Raw genomic sequence first — 19,875 nt, forward strand, 5'->3', positions numbered from 1 at the left:
ATAATTCGACTTTGACACTTGTTGAACCAAGACTGCAACTATCGAAAGACTCAGAGGAAGATGATGTTGACCTGACACAGTATATAATACTTATTGGGTTATTAAGATACCTTTACCATACAAGGCATGATCTATCATACAATGTAGGTATGGTGAGTAGATTCATGCAGAAGTCAAAAGTATCACATCTAGCAGCGACGAAGAGGATACTAAGGTATTTGAAAGGAACTCTCGACTTTCGTATTTTGTTTCCTACATATGATGAAGTAAAAAAATGCAAGGTAGTGGATTACACTAACTCAAGTTAGGGTAGTGATGCTGAGGATAGAAAATTCACAGTTGGTCATGTGTTTATGCTAGGTGGTGCACTAGTTACTTAAAACTCAATAAGATAACCAATAGTGGTATTATCATCATGTGAAGTAGAATACACGTATGCTTCTCTCTGTGTATGTCAAGCAATATGGATGGTGAATTTGGTCAAAGAAATTATAGCGAAGAATTATGGAGCAATTACCATGAAGATCGACAACATGTCTGCTAACAATCTGGCAAAGAATCCGATAACACATGGAAGTAGTAAGCACATCAAAATGAGGTTCCATTATCTTCGAGAGCAAGTAGAAAATGGAAAGTTAAGCTTGGAACACTGCAGAACTGAGAACTAGATTGCAGACATCATGACGAAATGAGTGCATGTCGAAGTGTTTACAAAATTAAGATCTATGATGAATGTAGATAGCTTAGACACAATAAATTAGATAGAGTTCCTATTGATTTGGATTTGTCTTGTTCTTTAAAGTTGATTTGGAATTCTCTTGGTCCAAGTAATATCAATTTTTTTCTTGGAGACTTCTTCTAAACAAGCTTTAAACTAGAGTAGAACTAGCAAATCATGGAGTTTTAAGCAGAGTTCACAACTTGGTTTGTCCTCTTTGTCTTAGCCCGGAAGAGACGCATATTCATATTTTCCTTCGTTTTCTCGTGGCTTATCAAGTATGAGCAAACATTTTGGACTGGCTAAGTGTTGATGGGCTTTCTTCAGCAATGGGATTCGTCGAGTATTTGACAACTTTCGCCAGAGCAATGAAAGGTAAATTTTGAATAAATTGCGTCTACTTTTCTGGTTTGCTGTCATTGTGGTTGGTTAGGAACAAGATTCTCTTTAAGGGTGGTCTTAAAGGAGTCATGGAAATGTTGACTTTGGCGAAATCTTTCTCGTGAGACTCGTTCAGAGCTTATTCAAAAAGTCAATTGTTAGTCGACAAAAGTAATTGATTTCAAAATCCTATGTTCTATTTTGATTTTGGTTGAGTTTATTTCATGCTTTTGTAATTTTTCAGTTGGCTCCTTTATATTACGGATTGATTACCCTTTTACTCTCTTTAATACTACATCTTTTCATATAAACAAATGTTATCATTTATATTTTTGGACACAACAGTTTGGATAAATAATTCTAATTGTTTATAGTATTTTGTTGATAATTTATCTAGTTTTATAAGTTTATTTAAGGAGACAAAAGTATTAGTTTATATAAAATATTTTTGTTATTTTATATATATTAACGAAAAAAATTAAATAAACAAGATATGTTTGTAAAAAATTCTATTTAAAAGATGGTCTTAAAAAAAGTGACAAAAAAGACTTAAAAACAAAAGAAAGTTGTAAAGTTAATATTTGTGAAAATTAAACCCTCTTTAAGATTATTAACTAAATTAAAAAGAACATCACTGTCTTTGAATTAACTTTGGGAAAATGAAGATTTGCAAAGACACATAGCAGTAGTAAAAAAAAGTAATATACAAAGACACAAATAAATATACAGCACAGAAGGGATACTTTCATTATTTGATGACATAGTTGATAATAATATATAATAATATAGTCATAACAATGCCTTCATAATAATTTATATTTATGAATCTACTAGTTTATTATTTATTTATTTCAAATAGGTATAATTTCAAAGTTGAACTTGCTTCTCATGTTTCTGATGATAAAATATGATATTAGGATGAACATCAAAGTCCCTAACAAAAGAATCATCTTGTTTTACTTCACTTGGAATTTGCTTCTCATGTTTCTGATGATAAAATATGATATTAGGATGAACATCAAAGTCCTTAATAAAAGAATGATCTTCTTTTTCTTGAACTGGAACTTTAATTAGGTTTTTAATTGCTTCTGGCATAACTTGCTCATTCATCTTATTCTTCCAATATTCTCCCAAATCCTTTCTTCCATAACTCATATTAGCAACCTATAAAATCAATTTTAATAAAATATCACAAACATTTATCACATTTATAATATAGCAAAAGGAATTAAACTTTTATAGAAATCCTTGAGCAACAAAGCTTACCATGAGAAGAGAGAAAACAATAAAGAAAGCTTGAATGGACTTCATTTTTTTTCTTGAATATTATATTTATTTTGGAATGATAGATATATGTGACACAGTATGGTGTCTATATATATAATCTGAATTAGGTGCATTGGTACTTGTGATTTAAATAAATTCAAAGACAATTTTCTTTAGTATTAATTTGTTTAGAGTTTTTTTATCAATATTATAAATGATAATTCTTTTTAAAAATGTATTAAATAATTGATGTATATGATATATAATAATGATCATATATATATATATATATATATATATATATATTTTAATTTTATAATAATTAAGAATGTACCAAATAAAATCATATTATCAAATGAATTTAATTTGTTTTTTAAATTTTATAACAACTAAGGATGTATAAAATAAAATCATATTTATTTAATGAATTTAATTTATTTATTTTTAATTTTATAACAACTAAGGATGTACCAAATAAAGTCATATTTATCTAATGAATTTATTTTTATTTTTAAATTTTATAACAAATAAGGATGTACCAAATGAAATCATATTTATCTAATGAATTTAATTTATTTATTTTATTTCATAACAACTAAGGATGTACCAAATAAAATCATATTTATCTAATGAATTTAATTTTTTATTTTATTTTATAACAACTAAGGATGTAACAAATAAAATCATATTTATCTAATGAATTTATTTATTTTTTAATTTTATAACAACTAAGGATGTACCAAATAAAATTATATTTAATTAATTGGAGAGTTATTATGAAATTTATTTTCACCACGTGGTCAAAACAACACCGACCAAATATGTATTTATTGTATTTCAATGTTTCATCTATTTTAATGAAAATCAAACTCAAAAAATAAATCTATTTTGAATTTATATATTGTGTCCTATATTATTATACATTACTTAGAGGCTTGTGTATATATTCAATTGTTATGCTTTATGATTTATGTGTAAGAACCACTTTTCTCTTTTAAAATTTGTTTGTGTATGAACACCATTTTCCACTTTTTTCTTATTAAAAATTGATCATGATAAGAGTACAAGTTAAAAATATTAAAAATACAAAAAATAGAGAATTTTGTGTTGGAAAAATAAAATTTTAAACATTTAAGAAGTCAATACACAATTTTACTAAATCAAATTTTTAAAAGAACAAGCTAGTGAGTCTTTTTTTTCAAAAATATCTTAAAAATTTAAAAAGAAAAATGATATTTTGACCAACAACATATTTATTAAAGTCTAGTTTGTTGTCAAATAATAACGGTAGAAAAATATCATTCATTGAATTTATTAGAATAATTTATATTTATTTATCAAATATATTAGATATACACCTAAGTCGTAACAATAGAGATTCACAATCCTATGAATTTCAAAATTCACATCATCTAAATGTTTGTAAAAAAAAAGTAAATTGAGTAAAAAAACTTAACAACTCGTTAAAATTTCATTTAATAAAAAATATTAAACTTTCACTTTTTCTATATTTCAAAATAATTGTCACTTAAAAATATTTATGTTATATTATTATTTTTTTCACTTAGAAGCTTTTATTTATTTGATTTTAATTTGTTTAACTATTTAACTACTACCATTAATAAATATCTTTTAGTAAATAATATTAAGTTCATCAATAAAATCAATTCAAATAATAATTTTTTTTTAATAAAAATCTTGTACAATTTAAATGTAATAAAAGATCTTAAAGACCCTTAATGTTAATGACACTTGTGTGATAACTCCTTACTAAATAAGGTTTCTACCCTTCCAACTCTGACTATGTTTAAAAATTTCCTTTCCATTTTTAAAAGAAATTTAGAGGCTGTTTTAAAAACTCCACAAAATAATCATTGAAAAATCTGTGATGGTTTTAAAACTCTGCAAAATAATCCTTTGAAAAATTTGTGGTGGTTTTAAAATCCCCATTAAATATTTGAAAATGAAAAAAATAAAAAAATAAAAAATTTCTGATCACTTAACGCCTCCATTTCTACCACAACCCTACTAAGAACACGCTATCATATGTTGTCCACTATTATTCTCTTTTATTCAAGTTAATGAATGATGGTGCAGTTTATAAGACAATGCACCCAGCTTTTTTTCATTACTAAAAATACTCTGGATTATTTGCCGGATTAAATCTGCGGATTTTTTTCTTGCGATTTTATTAAATAAAATATAATTTTCTGTATATTGAAGTTTGGTAGCAAATTTGGCAGATATAAGTTTGGATTTTCGGTTAATTATGCATTTGATTATTGTTTTTTTACGGAATTATGGTTGACATAAAATTTTGCAATATACTTGTGAGTTTTATTGTTAAATTCACATTTTCAAAATATATTAATTATTCTTTTATTTTTTTAAATATATTTTTAAATATGAAAGTAAATTAATTATTTTAATTTTAAAATAAAACAATTATTTTCTAAAAATAATAATAGACATTGTTTAAAGTTAACCAAAATTATTTTTTATTCATTTTTAGACTTATTTTCTTTAATATAAAATCAGGTAGTTGGTATCCAACCCACAATGTATTATTTACCATTAGGACAATAACTTTAGTTATTACATGAATGAGTATATTTTATTAATTTCTCTTTTAAAATTATTTTCACACAATTTTATTTTGATTAATTTAAAAACTAAAAGTAACAGAAAATCCTAACTTTGAAACACAATGCTCCTTCAATCGACTTTTTCACTTTCTCCGTCTCTCAATTGGAATGGACTTAGTGTTTTCAGTGTTTGGTGAAGTTACTCAAGGTAATATTGTTGGAAATCTGTTAGGGACCAAATTGTACTACTTTTTATACCTTTTTATTGGTCCCTTTTACCAAGTTTTGATGTAATTACACACTTTTATCTTCATTAATTTGTATAAATGCAATTAGGTTTAATTTATTTTGTTTTGAATAGTTATTTCACATTTTTGTTAGTTGTGTAGAATTATGGATAAGCAAGACCTTGGTTTCAACATGGCATTTTGGAGGAAGCTTGCCAAACAAGGAAGCTGGGAAAGCTACAGTTCGCGCCGCGAACTCCCTTCGCGCCGCGAAGGCTGCGAATCCAGCAAGCTGACCAAGGGTCAAATGTGCTGCTGTGCAGAAAAAGTAATTGCCATTTTGATGTCTGCCTGGAAAGTGCTTTTCTGCTGCTGATGACAATGTCCAAATAGGGAAATGTCAACCTTTTTGGTTGAGACAAAATAGTTTAACCTAGGGGATTGATGAAGAATTCCATTCATTCACACATTGGGCTGTAGAACTTTTGTAATAGAGAAAACCAGAGTTTTTCTTCTAAATCCTTCTGCTTTATACAAATGGTGATGAGGAGCTAAACTCCCTTTTGTCAAGATTGGAGGTAGTAGCTACTCTCATCTATTTATGTATTCACTTTGATATATATATGAGATAGAGATTGTTGATGTATTGATAACTGTTTTTGCTTTAAGTTGAAAATCAGATTTGAGTAGTTGTCGAGAGAGATTACTCGAGTTTAGACATAAAACAGATTTTCAAGTAGTGAATAAGTTGTAGAGATAGATTTATTCATTACTATTCTTTGATATTGAACATTCGAGGTTACTATATTGATAGTTAGGTGGAGAGATCGTCTAAGGATCAATATAGTAACTATCACGATATCATTTAGACATAAATGACTTTGAGAGGATATTTGAACATCATCAATAATCTTGAATCTAATTATTTATCATAGGGAATCATAGATATTTGAAATAGTGAACTCCAATCTTGCCAAGCTTTTATATTTGTCTAAAACCACTTAATAGTTTATGTTAACATCTATTAACACAATATTTTTCCAAACAAAACAACCCTGTTACTTTCTAAACTTATAACATTTGAATTATAGAACGGCGGTAATATTACCCAATCTCTGTGGATACGATACAAAAATATTTGCCAAAGATATACTCTTTCAACAAAATCCAACAAAATCCATGGAGAATTTTAATCAATCTTGATAAACATGATTGTTATCATTCACACAATAATAATGAAGAGAAGAACAGTGGAGAAAGAAAGAAAGTAAAGAACGATGAAGGAGAAGAAGAATTAAAATCTTATTCATTTTGCAACTGCAAAATACTGTGAATGCAATGTTATGAATACTCTATTCACTTCATTACAAGAATAAGGGTTACTCCCTCTATTTATAGATTTAGGTTAACTTGGACCTCAAGCCAAAGCCCAAAACTATAAAAGTCCAAAATAGCTAACACTACTAAAATAGGCCTAAGTCAAAATTCTGTGTGAAGCAACATGTTTCGACACTTCGACACACTAACACAACTCAACACACTAGGTGGTTCGACACTTCCTTGTTCCTATCGAGCAACCTACTTCGACACAAGGAATTACAATTCAACACACCACCTAATTCATTGTGTCTAAGCTATCTACATTCATCATAACTCTTAATCTTCTGAACACTTTGATCTGCACTCCCTTTGTCATGATGTTTGCAATCTGATTCTCAGTTCTGCAGTGTTCCACATTCATCTTTCCATCTGCTACCTGCTCTTGAAGATAATAGAATCTGATCTCGATGTGTTTCCTTCGACCATGTGCTATCAGATTCTTCAACAGATTGATAGCTGGCATGTTGTCGATCTTCATGGTAATTTCTCCATGACTCTGCTTTGTTATCTCTTCGACCATATTCACCATCTACATTGCTTGACATGCACAAAGGGAAGCAACTATGTATTTTGCTTCGCAGGACCATAATGTCACTACTGCCTCCTTTCTCGAATTTCAAGCAATCGGTGCACCACCTAGCATAAACATATAACTAGTTGTGGATTTTCGATCCTTAGTATCACTACACCAACTTGAGTCAGTGTATCTGATCGGTCACCATTTTCACTATGTTTCTGTTGCTTATCCGACAAGAAACCAAGGATATTGAGACATTGTGTATGCATTATGGTACCTCTAAAGTTAATTTTCATTCTCGTAAGTTATTTAAGGAATTTTATTAATTGTCAGTTTTATTTTGTGTTTTCGTGATTTTATTGTTTGGTTGTCGTGTTTATGCCGTCCAGGTCCACAGAGAAGATCCAATGGGTTCAAATGTGAGAAAGTGGAAAGTTCTGGCATGCGAAAAAAGAAGATTTCCTAGTTCAGGAGGCCTGACACGGCCACCCGTGTCCCCTGCCACGGGTTGTGTCAGGAGGAAGTCCAAGAAAGAACAAGTAATGCCCAAAATAGTGGCCTGACACGGCCACCCGTGTCAGCCTGGCACTGCCCGTGTCAGCCTGGCACTGCCCGTGTCAGCCTGACACTGCCCGTGTCAGCCTAAAACGCTAATTTTCCAATTTTTGGGATTTTTCACCGGGCTTAAGCTGCAGGGATGTTTTGGAGATTTCCACCTTTTACCAAGGGATTTTGACTATATTATGAGAGTTTTTACAATAGAAAAAGGGGATCTTGAAACTAGGCGAACACAGAATTGTCAGGCAATCAAGGATTACAGAGATCAAGGAATTCAGAGAGCGGAAGGTTTTCATGAGCGGAAGCGATTGATGATCCAAGTCATCCAATTACTTGTAATGTGTATTTTTTATCTTGAATTTATTTTGAATAATATGAGTAGATAAACCCTCAAATTCTAGGGGGTGTCCCTGATTTAGAATTGTAGTGACTTTGAGTTTATGATTGCATTTATAATGTTATTCTTACGGTAATCTTTTGATGTGTTTAATGCTTTCTCTTTCGGACCAATCAAGATTGTTTTATGGTTATCAATTAGGATGGACCGCCATTGGTAAGGTTTTCATAAGGTCACTCTGTCGTAGATATCACCTAGGACTAGGGATACCCTGTGTGAATCAGAGCATTCTTGATATAATAAAGCTTAACTTCACCCCAATTGCCTATGGACATAGAAATTAGGGTAGAATGATGAAAGGTTTTCTCACCAAGGACTTGGGAGAAAATACCCTTGAGAACTGGTAGTAATTGATATTTGTTGATGCAATAGTGACTCAGAGTTGTTACAGGGATAAATCATACACCTTCCCTGACATTGTTCCTAATACCTTGCAAACCCTTATTTTTATTATTATTTTCCTTTGACTTTATTTTTATAATTTTGAATTTAAAAACCCCAATTATAATTTTTGTTTAATTGAACGATGAATTGAACTCAATATTAACTTGCAGTCCTTGAGATCGACATTCGGGGAATTTTCCCTTTATTACTATAACAAGCAAAATAGTATACTGGCTATTTTTCCGATCAAGTTTTTGGCACCGTTGTCGGGGACTGCCAAAATACCGAGTTTAATTTTAAGTTCAATTAAAATTTTGTTGCTCTGCAATAAAATTATTTTTCTGTCATTTATATATTTTCATTCACTAATCTGTGTATGCAAGGAGAGCCCTCGACATAATTTCTTTTTGACGCAGAAATCGAGAGAACCCTTCACCGGAGACGCAAAAACACTATATTGGATTCCAAAGAAGAAGTTCCCTTTGATCACTCACATTCAGAAAAAGAAACTATGGCTGAAATCCCTCCATAACAAGGGAAAATGAACAGTCGAGCCATGCGACGTTAAACGGAGCGTTTCGTGGGAGGCAACCCACGCATTTTTATTTCTAATTATTGGTTGTGTTTGTTTGTTATTTTAGGTTTACACAGTGCCTTGTATAAAAGGGAGAAAGTAATCACATGGAAAAAGTTGAAAAAATGAGCAGAACAACAACCTGACACGGTCCCTGTCAGGCTTGCGGATTTGAAATTTGTTTGGAAAATTTGAATTTCATGTGGGCATGTCGCACTTCCCGTCCCAGCCCCCTCAGTGGGGCACTGTGAGTCACCCTCCTTCTATCTTGTTCGAAAACATTGAGGTCAATGTTTAGTTCTTGGTATTTTCTCAATTTTCTCAATTTTACTTTTATTTTTGTTGATTATTTCCCAATTTTTAATTTTTACCGGTTCACATTTGGTTTATTTTTACTATCAGGTATCATGTGCTGCATGTATTTCAGGGTCTTGGTGTACTGTTGGATTAGGTGATGACCATGAGTGGTAGTGGATAAAAGGATCACTCCATTTACGGTTGCTTGTTGTGAAGTATCTTCCCAGAAAGTCGATATTACTGAAGAAAAGATCGGACGCAACTTCTAAAGCTCAACTAACCTAGATTCCCTATGCATTCTGAGTTGAGTAAGAAGCCACACCATACTAGAAGTATTGTGGATGTTGTCAAGCTTTACCTAACATGGTGAGTGCATAAAAAGCCAAACACATTTGTCATCATGAGCGATATTCAGGTATATCTTTATCACTCTGACTTTGCGTAGGTTCTCTGGGAATTTCACTGCATATATACATATATTGAGGCACGTTGTTTGATTATAGCCCTAAGCCTTTCTAGTCATCCCGTTAATGTTATCCCTTGTTAACCCCATTTGAGCTTGTACCCTTTGTTTGTCTAACCACATAAATGTAATCCACGGCCCAAAACACTTCCCTACCTTGTTCGGAGTCAGTGTGATGTCATTAAGCTGTGTTAAATTCAAGTTTGGGGTAAATCTCATAAGTATCAAAAACCAATATGAGTACGAAAAGAAGAAGAAGAAGAAGAAGAAGAAAAACAACCATAAAAAAATTGAGAAAATGAAATGTAGTCGATGGTTCGAAAGAATCACTCACTGAAGGAAGAGCACTCAGTTGAAAAAAAAAAGAGAGAATATCAAAGAAAAACTGAGTAATTGAAAAAGAAAAGAATAAAACATAGTGAAAAGATTATTAACATTGGCTCTGAACCCAAATCTACTTGTTTTCCTTTTTGTTTGTATTTACCACACCATAACCCAAGCCCCGTTACAACCCGAAAGACCTCAAAAAGTGTGTGTTGTGTGTAGTTGATACGAAAGGAGAAACTATTCAAACTTATGAGTTGATATTGCATATTCTGAATTGAGAGTGAAAACACTTTAACCCCGAGAGACTTGGTGAGAGTGTGATGTAAGCTGACAATTGAAGTGGTACCTCGATGAGGAAGTGTGACAAAAAACTCATTAGGAAAAGTAGGAACTATACAAGGGAGAGTGAAAGCGTTGGCGAAAGATCTCAACAGTATCATGGTAAGAATATAAATTTTGGGAAGTGACACTTTGTCGTATAGGACATTACTTAAAGACAAGCAATAAGCTAAGTTTGGGGTTGTGATCGGTCCCCATTTTCACTATGTTTTCGTTTCTTGTCTGATAAGAAACCAAGGATATTGAGACACTGTGTATGCAATATGGTACCTTTAAAGTTAAGTTTCATTCTCGTAAGTTATTTAAACAATTTTATTCATTGTCAGTTTTATTTTGTGTTTTCGTGATTTTATGCTTTGGTTTTCGTGTTTATGCCCTCCAGGTCCACGAAGAAGATCCAATGGGTTCAATGTGAGAAAGTGAAAAGTTCCGGCATGCGAAAAAAGAAGATTTCCTAGTTCAGGAGGCCTGACACGGCCACCCGTGTCACCTGACATGGGTCGTGTCAGGAGGAAGTCCAAGAAAGAACAAGTAACGCCCAAAACAGTGGCCTGACACGGCCACCCGTGTCAGCTGACACTGCCCCGTGTTAGCCTGACACTGCCCCGTGTCAGCCCAAAACACTAATTTTCCAATTTTCGGGCTTTTTCACTGGGCTTAAGCTGCAGGGATGTTTTGGAGATTTCCACCTTCTACCAAGGGATTTTGACTATATTATGATATTTTCTATAATAGAAAAGGGGGGATCTTGGAACGAGGCGAACACAGAATTGTCAGGCAATCAAGGATTACAAAGATCAGGGAATTCAGAGAGCAAAAGGTTTTCATGAGCGGAAGCGATTGAAGATCCAAGTCATCCAGTTATTTGTAATGTGTATTTTTTATCTTGAATTTGTTTTGAACAATATGAGTAGATAAACCCCTCAATGCTAGGGGGTGTCCCTGATTTAGAATTGTAATGACTTTGAGTTTATGATTGCATTTATAATATTATTCTTACGGTAACCTTTTGATGTGTTTAATGCTTTCTCTTTCGGACCAATCGAGATTGTTTTATGGTTATCAATTAGGCTGGACCGCCATTGGTATGGTTTTCATAAGGTTACTCTGCAGTAGATATCACCTAGGACTAAGGATACCATGTGTGAATCAGAGCATTCTTGATATAATAAAGCTTAACTTCACCCCAATTGCTTATGGAAATAGAAATTAGAGTAGAATGATTAAAGGTTTTCTCACCAAGGACTTGGGAGAAAATACCCTTAAGAACTGGTAGTAATTGACATTTGTTGGTACAATAGATACTCAGAGTTGTTACAGGGATAAATCATTCACCTTCCTTGGCATTGTTCCTAATACCTTACAAACCCTTATTTTTATTTTTATTTTCCTTCCCCTTTATTACTATAGTAGGCAAAATAGTACACTTGTTATTTTTCCGATCAGTATCCCACTAGTTTGCATTCTTTTCCTTCATTAACTACATGAAACAAAATGCCATAGTCGAGAGTTGCTTTCAGATTCCTTAGTATCCTCTTCGCCGCTGCTAGATGTGATACCTTTGGCTTCTGCATGAATCTACTCACCATACCTACATTGTATGCTAAGTCATGCCTTGTATGACAAAGGTATCGAAGTTACCCAATAAGTTTTCTATATTGGGTTGGATCGATATCATCTGGATCTGGATCTTTCGACAGTTCTAATATGGGCTCAGCTGAAGTCGAAGTTGGGTTGCAATCTTGCATCTCAAATCTCTTGAGTATTTCGCCTGCATACCTTCTTTGGTGCATTATCAAACCTCTACCACTCTTGTAGAATTCGATGCCAAGGAAATATGAAATTTCACCCAAATCTAACATTTTGAATTCCTTGTTGAGATCACCTTTGAAATCTTCGATCTCCTTCTTGCAACTACCTGTTATCAATAAGTCATCGACATAGAGACATAGTATAAGCAATTCACTCTTGCTTCTTCTTACATATACTCCATGTTCAGATTTTCACTTCACAAATTCCTTCTCCCTTAAAAAACCATTTATCTTCTTGTTCTAAGCTCTTGGAGCTTGTTTAAGTTCGTACAAGGCTTTATGCAACTTGTACACCTTTCTTTCTTCGCCTTTTCATAAACCCAGCTGGTTGTGCAACATAAACTTCTTCTTCTAAGGAGCCATTCAGGAATGCATATTTCACATCCTTCTGGCACATCTTCCAGTTGTTTATATTTGCTAGACCAACAACCAACCTGATTGTTTTGGTCCTAGCAACAGGTGCAAAAACTTCATCGAAATCGATTCCTTCTTTCTGAATAAATCTTTTCGCGACAAGTCTCACCTTGTGTCGAGTCACTTCTCCTTTAGGATTCAAATTCACCTTCTATACCCACTTCAAGTCGATTTCCTTCTTGTCTTAGGGCAATTCAAGAAGTGACCAAGTGTTGTTGACTTCAATTGACTTCAGTTCTTCGTCCATTGCTTTCACCCACTTCGAATCTTTCAATGCCTATATTGCATTGACTGGTTCAACATCCGCGTAAAAAGCATAGTGTACCAGCTCACCTTCTTCATTAACCACATCATCTTATGTAATCACACATTCTTGCAACCTTACATGCATGTGTCTTGTTATCTGAGGTCTGCTTGTGCTTGCTTGACCTCTGACTTCTTCCTGTCAAACTTCTCTTTCGACTTCAATTATTGGTTCTTCATATAAGGTTCTCACTAAATCTTTCTTGACATTCTCAGTCCAATCCCAATCCTTAAGCTCATTTATGATCATGTCCCTACTGATCGCCACTTGCTTATTCACTGGGTCGAACAACTTGTATCCTCCAGTCGAAAGATATCCTATCAGGATCATCTGATTCGACTTGTCATCAAGTTTTCTTCTCAATTGATCTGGAACATATCTATGTGCTATATATCCAAACACCTTCAAATGACTCAAGCTACACTTGACACCATACCAAGATTCTTTTGGCGTGATTCCTTCTAACTTCTTCGCCAGACATCTATTCAGGATATACTTCGCAGTCGACACAACTTCTCCCCATAATTCTTTGGGTAAATGCTTCCCTTTCAACATACTTCTAACAATATTCATGATGGTTCTACTCTTCCTTTCTGCGACTCCATTCTGCAGTCGAGTGTAGGGCGGCACCACCTCATGCACAATCCCTTCTTTCACACATAATGCATCGAAGTCTTTCGACACATATTCTCCACCATCATCAGTCCTCAAAATCTTGATCTTTCGACCATAGATTTAAACTTAGCAAATACCTTGATCACTTCACTTTTCTTCTTGATCAGGTAAGACCATAATTTTCGACTAAAATCATCTATGAATGTAACAAAGTATTTTTTACCTCCAATCGAATCCACATGGAAAGGACCACATACATCAGAGTATATGGCTTCAAGAATTGCCTTCGACCTGCTTCCTGCATCCTTATTGAAGTTGTTCTTATGCTGCTTCGCCTGCACACATTCTTCACACACTTCATTTGGAATGTCGATTTCTGATAATCCTGAAACCATATTTCTTCTCTTCAAATCTCTGATGTCTTTGAAATTGATATGGTCAAGTCTATAATGCCACATCCTTTCATCTCTGCTAGTTGTTGTTGTAAGGCACTTATGCTCCATCACATTAAGCTCAACCTTGAAGGTTCTATTCTGAGACATTGGAGCCTTCAATATCAACCTTCCATTTTAGTCGAGAACTTTCATCATCTTGTCTTCGATCGACACCTTGTAGTTCTTTTCGACTAACTGCCATATGCTGAGCAAATTGCTCTTCAAGCCTGGTATGTACAACACATTTGAAATTACTAACCTTTTGCCATCTTTCCTCATAATCAAAACATCACCAACACCTTCATCTGCTAGAGTGTTGTCATTTGCAATTTTCACCATATTCTTCATTGAGGGCTTTATGTTGATAAACAAATCATTCCTTCCAGACATGTGTGATGAGCATCCTGAGTCCAAGTACCATTGGTCCTTGAATCTCTCTTCATCTCTTGTTGTAACCATCAGCAACGTCTCTTCTTCTTCATGTTTCGCCAGTTTTGCATAAGTTTCTTAATTCTTCTGCTTTTCTGGACAATCATTAGAATATTGACCATACTTTTGACAATTGTAACACTAAATTTGACTCTTGTCTGGCTTTTGACCACCACCTCTTCCTCTACCTTTAACACCACCTCTTTGGTTGCCTTGGTTCCAGGGGTTTCTCTTATTCGACCAGTTTCCTTCTTGCTGATTTCGACCATTCGAACTGTTGTAGCCTCCTCTGCTTTTGTTTCCATTCCAACTTCCTTTGCCTTTCCTTTCATTTGATGATTGCACCTGCAAAACCATATCACTCTTCGACTTTCCTGCAGCTCTTTCAGCCATTATTTGTTCATAAGATTCAAGCGTCCCTTGAAGCTCTTCCTTTGTCAGTTTTGACAAATCTTTCGACTCTTCTATTACTACTACCACATGGTCGAACTTTGGAGCAAATGACCTCAAGATCATTCCAACAACAGATCTTGATGTTAACAATTCTCCACATACCTTCATTTGATTCACCCGTTTCGTAACCTTGGTGAAGAAATCCGTTATGCTTTCATTGTCTTCTATTTGAAGAAATTCATACGTTCTTTTGTGAGTTTGTAATCTCACCCCTTTCACCTTTTTCGCACCTCCAAATGATTCCTCCAGAATTTATCATGCTTCTTTTGTTGACTCTGCATCACTAATCTTTTCAAAGTTATCTGCACCAACACATTAATGGATTGTAAACAGAGATTTATAACCTTTCTTCCTCAATTCTTTATGTCCAGTCTTTTCTTGATTTGTCGCGTCTTCTGCAAGCATTGCTACTCCTTCCTTCACAAGATCCCAAAGATCTTGATAACAGAACATAACTTTTATCTGCTTGCACCAATTCTCATAATTGTTGTTCTTGAGAATCAGAAGATTTGCTAGAAAATTCCTGTTTGGATGATGCGTTGTCATGATGATTTTTTTCCCACGAATCGATTAAACCAGACTCTAATACCATTTGTTGGGGGAGTTTTTTCACTAGGGAGCATTGAACATTGTGAGGCTTCTTCTTTTAGAGCAACACCTATGTGAGGAACATACCACATATTCATCCAAAACCTTAAGGTGATAGGTGGGTGAGTCCTCTCACTTATAAATGCTCAATTCTCCATATTTCCATACTACTCACACTTGATACATTCTCAACACTCCCCTTCAAGTGTGAGTCCATAATGCTCACGCTTAAGTGAACTTTGTTCTTACTTCCACAAACTGTTGTACCGCACGGAACATTTCTTATTCACCATACTGGCGCTGTTGACTTTCAATACAAGTAAGCCAATCCCTTTCTCGAACCAGGCTCGGATACCAGATGGAAATCCACCAAAACCTATGCTGAATTTCAATCAATCTTGATGAACAAGATTGTTATCACCCACATAATAACAATGAAGTGAAGAACAATGGAGAAAGAAAGAAAGTAAAGAACAATGAAAGAGAAGAAGAATTAAAATTTTGTAGAGTTTTTCTCTGTCCACAAACTATGGAAAACTTCTTATTCACTTTGCAAATGCAAAATACTATGAATACTCTATTCACTTCATTACAAGAATAATGGTTACTCTCTCTATTTATAGATTTATGTTAACTTGGACCTCAAGTCAAAGCCCAAAACTATAAAAGCCCAAAATAGCTAACACTACTAAAATAGGCCTAAGTCGAAATCCTGTATGTAGCAACATGTTTCGATACTTCGACACACTAACACAATTCAACACACTAGATGGTTCGATACTTCTTTATTCCTGTCGAGCAACCTGCTTCGACACAAGGAATTACAATTCAACAAATATAAATCATTTTTTAGTGTTGGTTTCTTTACATGCAAGCTAGATTTGGATTTTACCTTTATTTCAAACAAATGTGTTATCTAGGAAGCAAAACAGTAACACATACACACATTGACACGTCACACTTGTAATAATCCAATTAAATTGAACATAATGACTTGTCATGTCAGAAATTCACACATGTCAGACATCTTTGTTCGGTAGTGTCGATGCTACAACACTTGCTATGATATATGTATTTTGTGTTAATGGAACTTAAAAGTAGCTTTGGAAGTCTCGTCTCTAAGGATCTTCAGTTTTGTTTGATTCATCTCATGACAGACAAGCTTTTGATAGATAAAGAATTTGGACCATCTCTAGGATTCACATACATATGGTTTGTCGTTAGTCTTTTCTTACTTCCTTATGCATAGTTGAATTGTATACCTTACTATATGCAGCATAATCCATATCATAGTGCTCTAAATGGTGTTATGATTGTAGTTATCTATATGTTAGAATGATTTGTTATCTCCTTTTACATATAATGTCTAAACTTATTTATAGAAATTCCATATTTTGCTCATAAGTTACATAAATTTTATAGAATTTTCAGAATCCTAGAAGTGTTGCGTATGCCAAAAATTCAGGACCTGCACCTCTAAATCTCGACAGTTGATATACCTCATGATACACCAACGATATTTGTAATGGAAGATTTTGTTGAAATAAGACTGAATCGCATGGTGTGATTTCATTTAAGACATTATTGCATATAACTTTGTGATGTTGATTTATTCACATTCCAAAAAATTAGCTTTGGAATTGCACCATTATTTTATGTAAGATTACCTACCAGATCAATAGAATATAATAGAACAGTGAGATTTTCTACTAGTGAAATGAGGTTACTAGTGATACAGTAAATGGTCTTGAGGGTAGTATAAGTTTAATGAGTTTGTAAGTTGAACTATTCTGAAGAATATATAAGTTAAAGACATATATTTAAATCTCAACAATTAAAGTAAAACTTCAACATGTCATACCAAGAGAATTTTTTCAATAAATCCCAATTATAATTTATCATAAGCTTTTGCCATATCAAGATTCATTTCCACCACCCCTTTGTTATTATTTATATTCTTGTTTAGAGAGTGAAATAGTTCAAAAGCTAGAATAACATTGTTAGTTATGAGGCTTCCTGGAACGAAGGTACTTTCTGTTTAGGCTGTTGTTTGACCACCATTTGGAAACATATGATGATTGTTTATGATGTTATTGTTGAATTAGTCCTCTTGTGTTGTATGGAGAATATTGTTTTGCATATTGGTGATGATTGCATGGTGATCATTTTTGGTGAGATTGCATATTATGGTGAATCATGCCTCATAATGTACGGACTTTGGTCCAATTTTGTGTGTTGTGATCCGGTGGTATGGATCCAGGAGTGAGTAGCTAATTCCAAGGAGGGATTAGTGAAACATTGTTTATCGTGATAGCAACAAATTTTGGTGTGCTCTGATCCGATGGTGCAGATTCAGGAGCGACTAGCTAATTTCACTAGGGGATTAGTGAAGTGTTACTTATGGTGATAGAAAAAAAATTGTGTGCTCTAGTCCGATGGTGTGGATTCTGAAGCGAGTAGCCCGTTTCTTATAAGAATTGATGAAGTGTTACTTATGGTGATGGTAACGGTTAGTGTGCCCTGGTCCTATGGTGTGCATTTATGAGCGAGTAGCTAGTTCCATAAAGGAATCAGTAAAGAATTACCTATGATGATGATAATGATTTGATGTGCTATGGTCCTATGGTAGGGGTTCAGAAGCGAGATGGACCTATGTTGTCCATAATAGTACCACATGCATTGTTGGGTCGTGGTGTTGAGTATATTTGCATTCATTATTTTCATATGTATTGAATTATTATGTTGTTATCTGCTAATGAGAATGTTTTGGTGATGTATGTGACTGAATTGTCTTGGATAATTGTTGTTTTTTATTTAGGCTACCCTTGCATACTTTTGCATCATTTTATATTATAAGCGTATTCTCACCCCTTTTGTTCTTTGTCTGATTTTGTGCTCCTTTGTGGGTATTGTTGGTGTAAGCCCTAGAGGCCAATACTTTTGGTACTTGTATCGAATTACTTATTAATAATAAAAGGCTTTTTCTTTATTATGTTTGTTTAATAAAGTCCCTAGAATAGCTAGTCCGTTTAATGTATCAAGTGTGACTTAATCATGAGATCCCATTAAACATAAGGACACTATTCTTAAAGTATCCGTAGTCGAGCTTTGTTATGAAGTGGGATAACATTAAAGCATTAAGACTATTATGTATATAGACTGATGATCACATCTCATGGATCATGGATAAAGAGTTATCAAGTCTTACACATAGGTATGAATATTAAGAGTAACATTTATACTGGATTGGCCCGCTATGAGAATACTATATAAAATGTTATGCAAAGTGTCATAAGTTATTATCATGATGATAATGGTGTATACCACCCTTCGACCTGAAACCACTATGGACCATAGATGTAGAGTCGAGTGCCTTATTGCTGATCAAACATTGTCCGTAACTGGACGACCATAAAGACAGTTGATGGGTACTCCACGAAGCATGTTGAGGGACATGAGTGACCTAGATGGAATTTGCCCATCCTGCGTAACAGGATAAATGCCTACAGGCCAAATATTGAACTGGACAAGGATGACACGGTTTATGCCTTGTGTTCAATATAGACATAGGTAGGGGCAAAAAGGTAATTATACACATAAGTATTATCACAAAAGGATTTGTCAGATCACATGATATTTTTGTGGCTTGGGTAGCAGTGATGTGTTGGTAGATACCTCTCACTATTTATTATGTTAAATACGTGATTTAATATAATTGCTAATGTCGCGAAAACCTACAGGGTCAAACACAAAAGGACGGATTCATGAGAGATAGAGTAATTAAGGAACACCGTAAGGTACGATGCACTTAAGTGAATTGTAGAACATCATAAGGTACAATGTACTTAAGTAGAATACGAAATATGGTAAGGTACCACACGCTTAAGTGATTTTGGCATATCATAAGATATGGGCCACATACCCTTAAGTGGGCTTTTTAGCTTGCATCCCGCACAAGTGGTTCTATAAATAGAACCCTTGTGCAGAAGCATTTATACAGTTGTAATTTTGTCTCTCTCTCTCTCTCTCTCTCTCTCTCTCTCTCTCTCTCTCTCTTTCTCTCTCTCTCTCTCTCTCACACACACACACACACACTTAAAGCCTTCATTCGTAGCAGCTAGCACTGAGATTGAAGGAATCCGTTCGTGTGGACCGAGTAGAGGTGTTGTCACCATTCAACGTTCGTGATCGCTCCGTAGACCTGCATCAATGGTTTCAATCTCCACAAGAGGTAATGATTCTATCACTGATCATCCCCATTCGTAAGGATCACTAAAGGATATTTTTTTAAATTCCACTGCGTTTTGGATCGTTCTTCTCCTTCAGTGGTATCAGAGCCACTTACGAAACCATGCATCTGATAGCTATTTATTTTATGTATTTTCTATATTAATACAATTAAAATACAAAATGA

General features: G+C 33.9%; 1 protein-coding gene across 2 annotated transcripts in view; it reads right to left on the reverse strand.

Annotated features, from left to right (window-relative positions):
- Positions 1–1,823: 1,823 nt before the first annotated feature.
- LOC127117577 (uncharacterized) overlaps positions 1,824–19,875 on the reverse strand; it is a 43,362-nt gene continuing 25,310 nt past the window's right edge. The window contains exons 1-2 of one of the 2 annotated variants that reach the window (XM_051047639.1): positions 2,366–2,524; positions 1,824–2,263 (exon numbers count right to left, since the gene is read on the reverse strand). In XM_051047639.1, coding sequence (XP_050903596.1) covers positions 1,967–2,263; positions 2,366–2,410 — 342 coding nt within the window. In that variant the 5' untranslated portion in view covers positions 2,411–2,524 and the 3' untranslated portion in view covers positions 1,824–1,966. Of the gene's footprint in view, positions 2,264–2,365; positions 2,525–19,875 lie in introns of those variants that run through there. The other variant, XM_051047640.1, reaches the window with a different exon arrangement.

The sequence above is a fragment of the Lathyrus oleraceus genome, chromosome 2, assembly GCF_024323335.1.
Source record: "Lathyrus oleraceus cultivar Zhongwan6 chromosome 2, CAAS_Psat_ZW6_1.0, whole genome shotgun sequence".
In the NCBI taxonomy this organism is placed as follows: Eukaryota; Viridiplantae; Streptophyta; class Magnoliopsida; order Fabales; family Fabaceae; genus Lathyrus; species Lathyrus oleraceus.